The sequence below is a fragment of the Colobus angolensis genome, unplaced genomic scaffold (genome assembly GCF_000951035.1).
Source record: "Colobus angolensis palliatus isolate OR3802 unplaced genomic scaffold, Cang.pa_1.0 Scaffold106, whole genome shotgun sequence".
NCBI lineage: Eukaryota > Metazoa > Chordata > Mammalia > Primates > Cercopithecidae > Colobus > Colobus angolensis.
This window is the reverse complement of record NW_012111586.1, coordinates 775953-790659: the sequence shown is the minus strand read 5'-3', so window position 1 is coordinate 790659 and position 14707 is coordinate 775953. Positions and strand designations below refer to the sequence as shown.

At 44.3% G+C, this 14707-nt stretch overlaps 1 protein-coding gene across 3 annotated transcripts in view; it reads right to left on the bottom strand.

Annotated features, from left to right (window-relative positions):
- Positions 1–1479: 1479 nt before the first annotated feature.
- Positions 1480–14707, bottom strand: part of ERMAP (erythroblast membrane-associated protein (Scianna blood group)) — a 21237-nt gene continuing 8009 nt past the window's right edge. For 2 of the 3 annotated variants that reach the window (XM_011945138.1, XM_011945129.1), the window contains 8 exons: positions 11878–11994; positions 11293–11325; positions 9283–9315; positions 7524–7544; positions 6389–6409; positions 6264–6290; positions 6144–6170; positions 1483–3934 (listed from right to left, as the gene is read on the bottom strand). In XM_011945138.1, the coding sequence (XP_011800528.1) occupies positions 3219–3934; positions 6144–6170; positions 6264–6290; positions 6389–6409; positions 7524–7544; positions 9283–9315; positions 11293–11325; positions 11878–11994 (995 nt within the window). In that variant the 3' untranslated portion in view covers positions 1483–3218. Of the gene's footprint in view, positions 3935–6143; positions 6171–6263; positions 6291–6388; positions 6410–7523; positions 7545–9282; positions 9316–11292; positions 11326–11877; positions 11995–14707 lie in introns of all 3 variants that reach the window. The other variant, XM_011945120.1, reaches the window with a different exon arrangement.

The following is a 14707-nucleotide window of genomic DNA, read 5'->3' as shown; positions in this document are numbered from 1 at the left end:
GGGACCGCCAATAAGCTTTGACCTCCGGCGTGGCATGATGGGAGTTGTAGTCCTAAGGAAGTGCGTAGACTCGGAGAAAACTTGCGAAGTTTAGAACGGAGCTGAAAAGATTGGGTTCCGTCCTAAGGTGGGATTTCCTTCCGTGCTTGCGCGTTCAACCCCAAGTCTCAGGGCCACTCGTCTGGGAAGTTGTAGAATCTGTATAGCTAACCTACACAACCTCCAAAGGGGCACGTACTCAGAGTTCCTTCTTTACTTTGAGTTGGTAACCCTTGACCGTCCTGTAAACATCCAACGAAGCCAAGAGTATGGCACCTCACTCAAGGTTTAATAACTTAAAATCAAAGGAGGGTAGAGCTGGAAGGGAGTTTAAAGATAAAATAACCCATTCTCCTTATCGGAGAAGCGAAAAGTACCGTCCAAGGAGCAACCTCCAGGTCTCCCAGCGTCCCTGAGTAGGGATTTTCCCGGGCTCTGCATGCATCCCTAATTAAGCCTGACACTTATTCATCAATCCAGACACAACAAGATCACCAAAGTATCCAGGACTATGTCATTTTTTTCAGGTTTTATTTTTTAAAATAATAAAAGGCTAATGGAATACGTAAACTAACTACAGGCTTCTCATAGCTGCACAATGTTTCAGTGCAAAGAACAAGGAGCATTGCCTTCAGAGCTAGATAAATCAAGTATAAAACCCCGCTGTACCACCTAGCCATTTGGAGTACCAACTTCCTCCCCCATAAAATCCCTGGCAGAATTACTGTAAGGATATTTTATATACATACATATATACTCACGCATGTGTATGTGTGTATGCATATACACATACATATATACGTATATATGTTGTATATAGTTGTAAGGTTATATGTATGTATAATACATATATTGAGGTTATTTCTTGATGACATTAACATTCAAATCAGACTGATATGTATATACGTATATACATGTATATACACATATGTATGTGTATATACATATACACATTAATATACACATATGTATGTGTATATACATATACACATTAATATACACATATGTGTATATACATGCATATATGTGAATATACATACATATGTGTATATGTGCATACATATACACATGCATACATGTTATATACATATGCACCGATATAATAGATATGTATATATCCACATACATATATACATGTGTATATGTATGTATGTAAGTATTCTGCCTCCACAAGCGGACAATGTGAGTTAATTTTAAGATTGGGATATTCAGGAACGCATGTTTGGAACTGAATATGGGTGAGTGAAATATGTGTACCTGATGAACACTATTTGTTTATAAATTGATAAAATAAAATACTAGAGAGCAGACTCGGGAATAAAACTATGGCTTTAGTATGAATGGTGGCTAAACCTTGCCTTGGGGGACTCAAAGCTCTTTGAAAACCAATCTCTTACCTTCCCCACAACTCTTCATTCGCAATGAAAATAACAGCTTACCAAAACACAAATACCAAACTTTTATTTTAAAACTGTACAAAAGCAAACAATTCCACTGAGTCACTGTGATAGTTAATCTTATGTATCAACTTAACTGGGTCACAAGATGCCCAGTTAAACTTGGTCAAACATTATTCTGAGTGTTCCTGTGAGGGTGTTTCTCAATGACATTAACATTCAAATCAGTAGACTGAGTAATGCAGACTGTCCTCCCAAATGTGGGTGGGCCTCATGGAATCAGTTAAAGGCCTGAATAGAACAAAAGAGCTAACTCTGCCCTAAGAGAATTCTTCCTGCCTAATAGCCTTTGGACAGGGCCATCAGCTTCTTTTCCCTGCCTTCAGACTTGAATTAAACATCAGCTCTTCCTTGGTGTCAAGCCTGCTGCCATCAGACTGGAACTAAACCATCAGCTCTCATGGGACTCCATCTTGCTGACTTACCCTGCAGATCTTGGGATTTAACCGCCTCCATAATCATGTGAGCCAATTCCTTATAATAACCACCGCCCCCCGCCCCAATATGTATTGATTCTGTTTCTCTGGAAACCTTGACTAATACAGGAACTAATAGAGAACTTCTGACAAACAGAAAGATACAGTTTCTGTTGGATAGAACTGTGTATTCATCTGCAAACTGATAACCAACATCTCCACGATTAGGCCAGATCTCATCATGTGGTGTGACTTGAAAGTGACTAGGCTTCTGCAATACACACCCAAAAATCAAGGTCATTATTTCATCCTCACACCTAGTCTACCAGCTTCCTATTTGAAGTCAATACTCTCCAACCTAAGAGGCTGTTTGCTACACAGTCACGTATTCCAGTACAATGGTCTTGTGAGGAAAAAGAAAGCTTCTACGTTGGTGGTTAAAACTGCCACTTTTTCTAGTTGGGCCTCTCTGAATCTCAGAAAGGCCCACAACAGATTGATTCATAAGACAGTCACAACAGACTCAACAGACTGAGCCTCTGAAGGTCTGGGCCAAAGTCAGAGGGCAGTACACAGCTGAGCTCTCTGCAGCTGTGCTTGCCAGTAACCTGATTGCTCCTGAGGCTTTTCAGGATTATAGCAACTGTGTTTAAAGTCCCTGTACCTAGTTATCATCAACAGGAAGATTAGCTTTTGAAAGCATGTACACTAGCTCTGGATATCACCAAACTACGTTGTAAACAGCATCAAGAGAGTAGAAAAGGATGTGTTTTACTCCTCTCCCAACTCATTCCTGAAGAAAGAGGGAAAGAGTGAGTGGTCTAAAACATGCTTGCTTTTAGAAAGCTGACTTTGGGGGCCAGTGGCCAGAACTGAGAGAGAGAAAGAGAGAAAAGCAGCCCTTGATGGGATAAGAAATCAGGGAGTGGGGGCCATAACTTCTTGACTAAAGCTTGAGGGCAGGATGAGGCAGAGAAAGTGTCTTCTAAATAACCCCTGGAGTAGAGAACTCTTTCCCCTGAACCTGTGCTATATCTTGGTAACACATATTCAACATCTCCACCTACACCTAAACTGATTGGTTTCCAGGAATCCTCCCTTCAGGTCACTGGGAACTTCAATTCCTTAGAAGAAAGGCAAGCTTCAGAACTGAGTTCTGGGAGAAAAGTGTTACAAATAGAAACCACAAAAGGGTCTAGATTGGGTTAAGGAGAAGCAACGTTCCAGAATCATGGGGTTGGACCAGGCGACTGAAGTCCAGGGTGCTGGGCTGGATGGTGATGGGAGCAGATAATGTTGCATATCCCTAAAAAGAAGGAACCTTGAGCCCCTGAAGGGCTGGGCCAAGGTCAGAGGGCAAGGACAGGATTATATCCTTCAGCTCTGGGCCCTTCGGGGGTAGTAAGGAAGAGTTCACCTTCAGGGACACATCTCCATTAGCATGGCCTTTCCCTTCTGGCTTGGGGACAATTGATTCCTCTGATTTGTGTAGTTCTGAACAAATGACTAGAGGTGCTGTGTTTTTTCCTCCATCGTGAAGGCAAGGTTCAAAGAAAGGGCGAAGGGGGCCAGAGAAACTGTGGGTGAAAGTAAAGATGTGGGACTTGTTGGTCACATTATAGAAAGAGATGACTCCTGCTTCATAGTCCAAGAAAATCCCCACACACCGTGGAGGCTCTTTAAGGCGGAAGGAGGTCTGCGGCGATGTAAGAGCTTCGTACTCATTCCCACGACTCTGTCGCAGAAGCCAGTGTCCATTGGCAGGTGAGGCAGTAACCTTCCCCTTCCTGCTCACTGACTCACTGCATACCCCAAGAATCCATTTGGTCTTGTCTCCCACATACACCTCCCAGTAGTGGCAGCCAGTCGTGAAGTACTCAGAGCCTAGGATGCTGACGACGAAATCAAATCTCTGGGGGTTGTCAGGTACAGGCTGCCTTCTGTCTCCAAGCCTTACACATCTTTGGTCCTCAGAAAGGATGAGTTTGGGATGTGCTGTTTCTGGGTCCAGGGTCACTGCCACTGCAAAGAGACGTAGACAGGTGAGACTTGGAAGCCTAGGTCTTAAGGGATTTGGGGATAGCTTTGGAGGGAAAAAGAATCTTTAGATCTGCCATCACTGTCATTAGCCCATTTTAGTTCATGGATTCCCGCTCCCACCATGTGTACTAGAATCAAAGAATTTTCTCTTTCAAAGAACAGGTCTCCTGGTCGTTTACTAGGTAATAGAAGAAAAAGTTCTTCTTCATTGGTCTATGAAGCTGCCTTAATCCTTAGGAAATAACTACCTGCTATGATTTAAGTATGTCCCTCAGAAGTTCATTTGTTGGAACCTTAATCCCTCATTGCTACAGTGTTCAGAGGTAGGGCTTAGTGGGAGGTGTTTGGGTCCCTCACAAAGGGATTAATACAGTTTTCACAAGACTGGGTTTATTTCTCTGGAGAGTGGATTGTGATAAAGCAGGTCAGGGCACTTTTTCTCCTCTCTGCTTTTGCAGGCACTCACTTGCCCTTCTGTTTTTCCAGAAGCAACTATCAACATACTATGAAGTAGCACAAGGCCTTCACCAGATACAGTCGCCCAATCTTGGACCATCCAGCCCTGAGAACCATAAGCTAAATAAACCTCTTTCCTTGATAAATTATCCAGTCTCGGGTATTCTGTTATAGCAACAGAAAACAGAGTAAGACCCTACCTTTGTCTTTGATGTTCCAAAATAATCAAATGTGTGATGATAAATATAGGGTTTGATGTTAGGTCCTGTAGCCACATAGCATGTTTGAATCCCAGCTCTGCCACATGCTAGTTATGTGACCTTGGGCTTGTTATTCATCTCTGAACCTTAGTTTCCTTATCTGTAAAATGGAAATAGTAACAGAACCTGTGTTGTAGACCTATTGTGCAGACTTGATGAACTAATGAGAGAGTGCCTCATTCCTACAGTGAGTGCATGATGTTCATTTTGTCACCTAAAATTATACTTATCTGCTTTATTTTATTTTATTTTATTTTATTTGAGGCAGGGTCTCACTATGTTGCCCAGGATGGAATGCAATAGGTATTCATGGGCATGCAATCATAACACACTACAGCCTTGAATTCCTGGCCTCAGGTGAACTTCCCACTGCAGCCTCCCAAGTAGGTAGGACTAAACTATTATTTTTAAATGTTAATATAGAGAGAAAGATTCTTCCTTAAAATTGTGGATTATGAGTGTCACAGTGAGTCTCCTTCCTTCCCCAAATACAGGAAACAAGCTCTTCTTAGAGAGGTAAGTCCATACGCAGTTGAGGTGGTGGCAATAAGCCAGACCGTAAATGTGAGACAGAAGGGTTTGTACATTCCCAGAATGCCAGCCAAGGTGACCTGGAGTTCTTTCCAGTGGCCAACTCATAATTTGTTGTATCTGCCTGAAGGAAGATGGTGTGAACAGGAGAAGGATAAAAGCCTAGAAAATTGATAAGGATCCCAAAGCAGTGAAAAAAACAGATCCCATCTGAGCAGCAGCAAAAAATGCAAACTATTTAGGAATAAATTGAAAGAGAGGTGCAAATATTTTCATAATGTATATTGTTGGGGCATCTGCTCAACCCATTCCCTTCTTCTCTGAGAATCTTAATTACCACCCCTAAGCAAATTGGTCTGCAGAGAAAGAAGAAAAAGCGTATGTGTAGAAAGAGATGGAAGCAGTGGCTATTTATCTGGTTGTGGGACAGGAAGGACTTCCCAAACCTGAAAGCATGTACACAGGAAAAGATTAATGCATTTGACTACGTAAAAATAAAACACTCATGCATCAGAAAAATACTGTAAGGAAATGCAAATGAAAAAATAATTGGTGACAAATATGACAGAGAGCTAATATACTTTATCTAGAAAGAGTCCTCACAAATCAAAAAATAGCCCAAATAGAACAGGAACAGAAAGTCACACAAAGAAGAAATACAAATAACAGATAAACATAGGAAAAATCTCAAAAATCACAGAAAACCCTTAAGAAGACCAAACCTAATATTTATCAGTGCTCTAAAAGAGGGGATACTTTCTAAATCTAAATACAACCTAAAATCGATCACAAAGATTTTTTAAATTTGATAGGCAGTTATACAGATTTCATTTTAAAAATTTTAAATTACATGCATTCCAGAGGAATGGAACAAAATCCAAGGTTACAAAGCCATAAGGAGGATGTACTCTGAAATGTGGATCTATTTGATTGGTATAACTTACCAAAATGCAAGCGGGCTCTTCTCCAGCCTGAAAATGAGAAAAGGGGATCATTAAAACACTGGAGACATTAAGAACTCCCACCATAGGGTGGTGGCCAAACGTGGAGAAAGTGCATCTCACCTGAGTTTGCTGCAGCTCTTTTCAGCTCTATGAAAGAAGAAACAAGGAGAATGAGCTATCACTGGAAATATTAGGGCAACAGGAGATAAGTTGGTATGGAAGTTATAAGAACATGGGAAACTTACTCAGTTCACTCCGGAGTTTCTCTAAAGAATGAAAACAATTTGGCAAATCAGAAGGAGGGCCTCTATGTAGAGGCCCTCCCATAATGCTACAGTCCCATCCCAACCACGAGCAGATAGATACTCAATAGCCATACCCTAGAACTTCCCCAGAAGAGTTTGCAAGAGCAATAGATCCCAGCTGTGGACCATGGGAGTATCCCCAGAGATACTGCAGAGGATCAGCAAATTCCTATGTGAGCCAAACCTTATCTGCAGGCTAAATAAATAACACATCTCACACCTACAGGTAATGACAACATAAATGTATGTAGATGTTGTAGGAAATATTGCTTCATTTAAGACTATCACTGAGTATTGGACTTTGTGATCGTGTATATTTTCTCAATATAATAATGCATAGATACGTCTCATGTCTACAGATTTATTTTTATTTTTATTTTTATTTTGAGTCAGAGTTTCGCTCTCATTGCTCAGACTGGAATGCAATGGTGCAATCTCGGCTCACTGCAACCTCTGCCTCCCGGGTTCAAGTGATTCTCCTGCCCCAGCCTCCCAAGTAGCTGGGATTACAGGCATGCACCACCACACTCAGCCAATTTTGTATTTTTAATAGGGACAGGGTTTCACCATGTTGTCAGGCTGGTCTCTAACTCCTGACCTCAAGTGATCCACCTGCCTTGGCCTCCCATAGTGCTGGGATTACAGGCGTGAGCCACTGCACCTGGCCAGATTTTTTTTAATGCTAAAAAGAGGTCCTCACACATGAAATGATGGAGAAGTACTGCTCCAACATATTCAGTTTAATGAGGATCCCGTCCTCTTGGACCCCATCTAAGGAAATTTCATGCCTGGGTGATAAAAGGGACTTCCAGATGGCTTCACCTATGGGAGGCGCATCTCTCTCTTCTTGGTGAAACATTTTTCAATTTAAAGACTAAATAACAGTTGTGTAGGAAAGAGGAGCAGAGAATACTTGAGAAAAGAGACTTTGGAGAGCCAAGAAAGCCCCAGTCCCCATGGCTTGAATTACCCTTACCCCCTCCCTTCTGCCCCAGGAAGTGAAACTGAGATGCTCATCCTAAAGCAAAGGTGTCAGCAGAAGGAGCTTGTGCCATGGATGAGGAGCAAAACTTACTGAGAGCTTTATGGAGTTTTCCTAAAAACCAGAAAGAGAGAGAGGAGTGAGTGATCAGATCCTGCCTCTTTTGCCTTGGGCTGTGGAAGCCTCATCACTCCACCCCAGAAGATTAAAATGATGATGACGCTTCTATGTCCCTAGTCCCAGCTCTGTGTCCCAGAGTTCAGACCAGAAATCTGATGGTGCTGGTGACACTCCCCCAGTGACCCAGCCTGCCCGGGACTTTGGTTCCTCCTTCCCCTTCCCCTCCTTTTCATCTGTCTGGTTTCATTTCTGCTGTCTGCATGAGTGTTTCTATATGTTTGTAACTGGTACATGAATGTATGCACTGCTGTCCTTTTATAGCCCACAGTTTCTGGTATCTAAATGTAAAACTGGCCAAAGGCCTTGTTAATATGGCTTTATTATTCTCTACAGTAACTCCCCTGAGGTTATAAATTTCACAAATTGGAGTTCCCAGAGGATTTGGGGATATATGTGTAGGAGACATGTTTCCGGGGAGGACTTGCGGCTTCTCTGGAGGGCCACGTGGCCCACATTTCCCCTACCCAGCATTGGCCCTGCCGGACAATTGAAGTTATACATCCTGAGTCCACCACCAGTCCCCGTGCTAAGGGCCAGGCATGTATTAGGCATTAGGCATTGGAAAAATGCAGCCGAATACGACACGGCTCCTAAGTAGCTTATGGTTTATTGTCACTATCTCCACTACTAACAGCTTCCACTTACTGTCTTCTGTGCTTATACTGAAGTAGGCACTCAATACTCAACAATGTGAGGTGCCTAGAATTATTATTGCCATTTTATAGGGGGGTGGTCTGAGGCTCAAAGGGACACAAAATTTGCCCAAGGTCTTTCAACTAGTAAGTGACCAAGGAGGTGGGATTCAATCGAAGTCTGTCTGACTCCTGAGTCGGAGGCCCTCGCCCTTACCCCACATTGTTCCCTCCCCGCTTGAGCAGAACAGCCAGTGTCTGCCAGATACACGCCACACTTGTACCGGGTTGGAGGAGATGTAAGGAGGGAAGAGAGGAGACGCTGAAATAATTGAATCTGGAGTCATCTGAGCCAGTGACTTGTCTTCCCAGATAGACTTCAACAAGGTGTCCAACTTTGACCCTCAGTGGCCCACAGTAAATGTCCAAGTAATGAAGACAAAATGGCAATAAGGAAAAGGAGTTCCAGGCACTGTGACAGATTTCTTTTTTTTTTTAAGGTTGCCTGTTCTAACACTGAAAACAATCAGATAAGGGGAAGTTATCTGCATTTTGATGATGAGGAAAGCAAAACCCAGAGCAGTAAAGTGACTTATTCAAGGCCAGTAAGTGGCAGACCAATGATCTGAGGTGTCACTGAGCCCAGAGCCTGCGACCCTTCCTTTGTATCATACCACCTCTCTCTATGCAAAGGTTGTGTGGATTCTTGAAATTCCCATACATCCCATATGACCACATTAATATACTTTTCAATAATAAGTAGACTTCTTTTTAAAATGATTGGCGGAAAGGCTAATGAAGGGAGTTTATGGTAATCTAGGCCTATGAATTTTGACCTGGACACCTCCTCACCCACTGCCACCAGCTCCACAGCCCCTTGACATTGCAAACTAAATTCCAGTAATATCAATGGAGGGTATATGTGTGCATGTGTGTATAGTATTATAATAATAGACTTATAATAATGACTGTCAACATTTACATAGAAAATAAAGAATGTGTTTTTTGTTCCCTATCCCTTACTCTTTATATATTGTTACCTTTTTCTTTAGCATGCTCTGAAAGAAGATTGTCTAGAGGAAGAAAGGAAAAGATAATGAGATTTTTTGCCACTGCCTTGAGGGTCACTGGTTCCTGTTGATTTTACCTGCCCTTGGACGTATCCACCTCTATTTTCACCTCCACCTCCCTGATCCAGTCTCTAATCAACTCTCATCTACACAACAGAAATGGCAGCCCAAATTGTCTCCCACATCCTGTCTTACTCCCTCTGGTCTCTACCAAACACTGCAGCCAGAGAGAATTGTTCAGTTTTTTTTTGTTTGTTTGTTTGTTTTTTGAGATGGAGTCTCGCTCTGTCGCCCAGGCTGGAGTGCAGTGGCACCATCTCGGCTCACTGCAAGCTCTGCCTCCCAGGTTCACCATTCTCCTGCCTCAGCCTCCCAAGTAGCTGGGACTACAGGTGTCCGCCACCATGCCCGGCTAATTTTTTTGTATTTTTAGTAGAGATGAGGTTTCACCATGTTAGCCAGGATGGTCTCAATCTCCTGACCTCGTGATCTGCCCATCTCAGCCTCCCAAAGTGCTGGGATTATAGGCGTGAGCCACTGTGCCCAGCCAGTTTTGTTTTTTTGGTTTTTAAAACAAAAGAAAACAACAAAAAAACCAGAGTCTTCCTCTGCGGCCCAGGCTGGAATGCAGTGGCACGATCTCAACTCACTGCAACCTCCGTCTCTGGGGTTCAAGCAATTCTCCTGTCTCAGTCTCCTGAGTAGCTGGGATTACAGGCATGTACCACCATGCTCCACTAATTTTTTTTTTTTTTTTTTTTTGAGACAGAGTCTTGCTCTGTTGCTCAGGCTGGAGTGCAGTGGCCGGATCTCAGCTCACTCCAAGCTCCGCCCCCCTGGGTTCACGCCATTCTCCTGCCTCAGCCTCCCTAGTAGCTTGGACTACAGGCGCTCGCCACCTCGCCCGGCTAGTTTTTTTGTATTTTTTAGTAGAGACGGGGTTTCACCGTGTTAGCCAGGATGGTCTCGATCTCCTGACCTCGTGATCCGCCCGTCTCGGCCTCCCAAAGTGCTGGGATTGCAGGCTTGAGCCACCGTGCCCGGCCTTGTATTTTTAATAGAGACAGGGTTTTGCCATGTTAGTCAGGCTGGGCCTGAACTCCTGACCACAGGTGATCCACCCTCTTCAGCCTCCCAAAGTGCTGAGGTTACAGGCGTGAGCCACCACACCCAGCCAAGTTTTTCAAAGCACAATTCCATCTGATATCCCCATTCCTTGCTTTACCACTGCTCTTCTGAGAATGACTAAAATCCTGAATGTGGCCCACCAGGCCTCAGGAGGCCCAGCCCCGCCTAGCTCCCCAGCCTCACCCCTGCCACTTTCCCCTCCCTCCTGCACCTCCTCAGCTCCCCAGTGAGTGCTGCTTTCCCCGACCATGCTTCTCTCTGAAGCTGTTCTTTCTGCGGTCGATGGTTTTCCACTCCCTCTTCACTCATGACTTCTAGTCATTCAGGACAAACTTCACACCCTCAACCCTCAAGCTTGGTTAGTTCGTTCTGGTCATAGCCTTCACAGAACCAGGAGCTTTCTTGTGTAGCATTTGTACACATTATTTGTGTAACTATTTAATTCATCTCATCTCCCTGACTACACTGAAAGCTCCAGGAGGGCAAAAACTGTGTCTGCTTTTACTCACTATTTTATCCCCAGAATCTAGTATTGTCCAGGGCATTTAGCAGATAATTATCAAGTATTTGTTGAACAAATAACAGCTTCCCCCATGTTCAACCTACTCAACTCCCACAGAATAAGATCAAGCAATGAGCTCACAGGCAAAACTCATTAAACATACAGGAAGGCAAGCTATTACAAGTAAGAGGCAGTAAACACTGGAAGCAATGGATTTAGACATTGCCACCACCACCAAGGATAGCAGATAACGGAATTTTCAGGAACAGAATCCAGGTTAGTGGGTATGGGGGTACAGAAATTAACAACAAAATAAACATCTCCCCTGCCCCCCAGCCAAGAACACTTACCCACCTCCGTCACATGTTCATAGAGAAGTTTCTCTAAAAGGGAGAGAGAAATGTCAGCTCAGCTTAGGAAGGCCTTTTCTAACAGGCACAAGTGTCCCAACATGCACCAAGCTGCCTGAGTAGGACTGACTCCTTGTCACTACAGGTAAGCCGGCATTTGAAAGGATTACAGAGTCTTCAAACCATCAGATAAGGGGAGGAGTGTTGGATTATGTGACTGTGACTTTCAAAGTCCCTTGCAGCCCTGAGATCCTGTGAAATGTGACCATTTTTTATGAGAGTCTTATCCAATGGATATAATTGGATTTCTTTATTAAAAGGCTGTAATTAATTTCTTAACCAGAAGTCTAATTTTTCAAAGGATGAGAATTTACAGCTCTGCCCAGGGGCCTTTCTGCAGTTTATTGAACTCCCTTTGCAACGTGTGTCCCCAGGGCACGGCTCTACCAGCTTTCTCCCAGCCAGCTTGCAGGGTCCCCAACCTATGGACAAATGTCATATCTACAGCTACTTCTGTCTGGCCCTTTCCCAGAGCAGTCACAGTCCCACTTTCCACCAGCCTGAGCTCCCTTACCACTTAATTACCTTTTGATCTTCTTTGCTTCCAGATAAGGCAAAGGCACACCATGATGAGAAGTACCAGGACAGGCAGGATCACAGCCAGAGCCACTGCTGAGGGGGAGAGACTCCCCACAGATGGGGCTGAAACAGAAGCCACCAACGACTGACATCAGGGAGATGTCCAAGAGTTTCTGGCATGCCTCAGATGGCAGGCAGCTCCGGCACATCCCAACTGTCTCCATCACCTCTAGGGAGAGACCTCCAGCCAAGAGGCTCTTTGCTTCTCTTGATAACTCAAGCCCTGGATGGCATTAAAGATAACTGAGGCTGGGAATGGTGGCTCACGCCTGTAATACCAGCACTTTGGGAGGCAGAGGCAGGAGGATCATCTGAGATCAGGAGTTCAAGACTAGCTGGCCAATGTGGGGAAACTCCATGTCTACTAAAAATACAAAAATTAGCCAGGTGTGGGGCTCAGGTGTGGTGGCTCATGCCTGTAATCCCAGCACTTTGGGAGGCCAAGGCAGGCAGATCACAAGGTCATGAGATCGAGACCATCCTGGCTAACACAGTGAAACCCCGTCTCTACTAAAAATACAAAAAATTAGCCAGGCATGGTGGCGGATGCCTGTAGTCCCAGCTATTCGGGAGGCTGAGGCAGGAGAATGGCGTGAATCTGGGAGGCGGAGCTTGCAGTGAGCCGAGATGGTGCCACTGTACTCCAGCCTGGGCGACAGAGCAAGACTCTGTCTCAAAAAAAGAAAAAATTAGCCAGGTGTGGTTGGTGGCGGGCGCCTCTAATCCCAGCTACTCAGGAGGCTGAGGCAGGAGAATCCCTTGAACCCTGGGGGCAGAGGTTGCAGTGAGCCGAGGTCACGCCATTGCACTCCAGCCTGGGTGACAAGAGTGAAATTCCGTCTCAAGAAAAAAAAAAGATAACTGAGATGTTCCTCTCTCGGGAATGGTTTCGATGGTCCTGCCTCAAGATGATGACTTAAACAAACTTCTTGACCACAATCTCATCCTGCCCTATAATTCCATGGAAAAATAAGCCAGGGACTTCAGAATACTGAAGGCATTCTCCTCACTACGCACCTGCAGTCTTCCCAGGAGCACCTGCCTGTTTACGCCTATCAATACCCACTCTGCGCTAGAAGAGCAGGCAGCAACCTCTTTGTTTGCCCTGAGCACTGTGACAGGGGCAAAGCAATTTCTACGATGCTACAGCAGTAGGCCTGAAGCCTAGGCAGGAGAGAAAGGGGAAAAGAAAGAGGAAATAGAGGAGAAGAAATGAGCAGAAGCAGGCTATGGGTAGAAGTGGTTAAGAGCCTAAGCTGGGGGTGTGTCCTTGCTCAATGCTGTGTGACCTGAAGCAGGAGACTGAGCCCCTCCAAGCCCAGTGTCCCTCATCTGTAAAAGGTGTGCATGACAGGACTCTTTATCTCTGAAGTTTGGAGAGATTTAAAGAGGTCAGTCATATAAAGCACTCAGCCTCCTAAGTAGCTGGGATTACACACACATGCCACCATGCCCGGCTAATTTTTGCATTTTTTTGGTAGAGACAGGGTTTTACCATGTTGGCCAGGCTGGTGTCCAATTTGTTTTAAGGATCATTAAAAGGTTCAGGCCAGGTGTGGTGAGTCACACCTGTAATCCTAGCACTTTGGGAGGCTGAAGCAGGAGGATCACTACAGCTCAGGAGTTTTGAGACCAGCCTGGGCAACATAGTGAGACCTCATCTTTACTATAAATAAAAAAGAAAAAATAAATAAAAGGTTTGAACCCTTTGATCCATTAATTCTACTTCCAGAAGCACATTCTAAAAGAAAAAAAAAATCAAAATCACTTTCCAAAATATGCTCAGAGATGTTCATTGCACTCTTCATTATAATATGAGGAAAATTTGGAAAGCATCCAGATGTCCCAAAACAGGGCTTTGATTAATTTTATTATTCTATAGCCACATGGTAAAATACTATGCAGCCCTTAAAATCATATTACTTAGGGACATGGGCAAAAAAACCCAAATGCTCATGACATCATAAGTGGAAAAAAATCCTGGGCACAAGAATACACATGCATAAACATATACATGCTCAGAGATATATATACACAATAAAGTCTTGCAAGAAAGATACAAAAATGTTAGTAGCAGTCCTCTCTAATTTAAGCTATTATAGGCCATTTTTCAGTTTCCTTTAAATATTTTGGATTTTTTTCAAATTTTCTACAATATACATGCTTTATTCCTAGAATATAAAAAATGGAAAATTCCTCAAAAAGTTCCTACTAGGGTAGGAGTTTCCTCTGGAACCACACAGCCTTCAAACCTGTTTCTGCCCCAGCTTTTACTTGCTATGACCGCGGCTGTGGTCTTCTCTTGGCCAAAGGCCATTTTGCAGATGGTTCAGGACACATTCCCCGGTGTGCTGTCCCTGACTCTGCTAGACACTGCTATTTGGAAGAGCCCAGCTTTTCCAGAGAGTGGGCCTCTGACAGGGATGGAAGTGCCCTGCCTTGAGGTTCTCTCCACTTGGCCCAGGGCTCTGGGAACCATCCCACCTATCTACACATCAGCAGGGCGTCCACCAGGGTGTGGTCCCAGCCAGAGCCCTCCTCCCCCATAACCTCCTGTGATGAACAGGGGCAGCTGTTAATGGAACTTGAATGTCTGTCCTCTCTCCACCCTCTCCCCACACTCCTCCCAATAGGATAAGCCAGTCTCTAGCTTTATTCTGAGACATTTAAAAATTCACCCATAGCAGGCCAGGCGCGGTGGCTCAAGCCTGTAATCCCAGCACTTTGGGAGGCCGAGACAGGCGGATCACGAGGTCAGGAGATCGAGACCATCCTG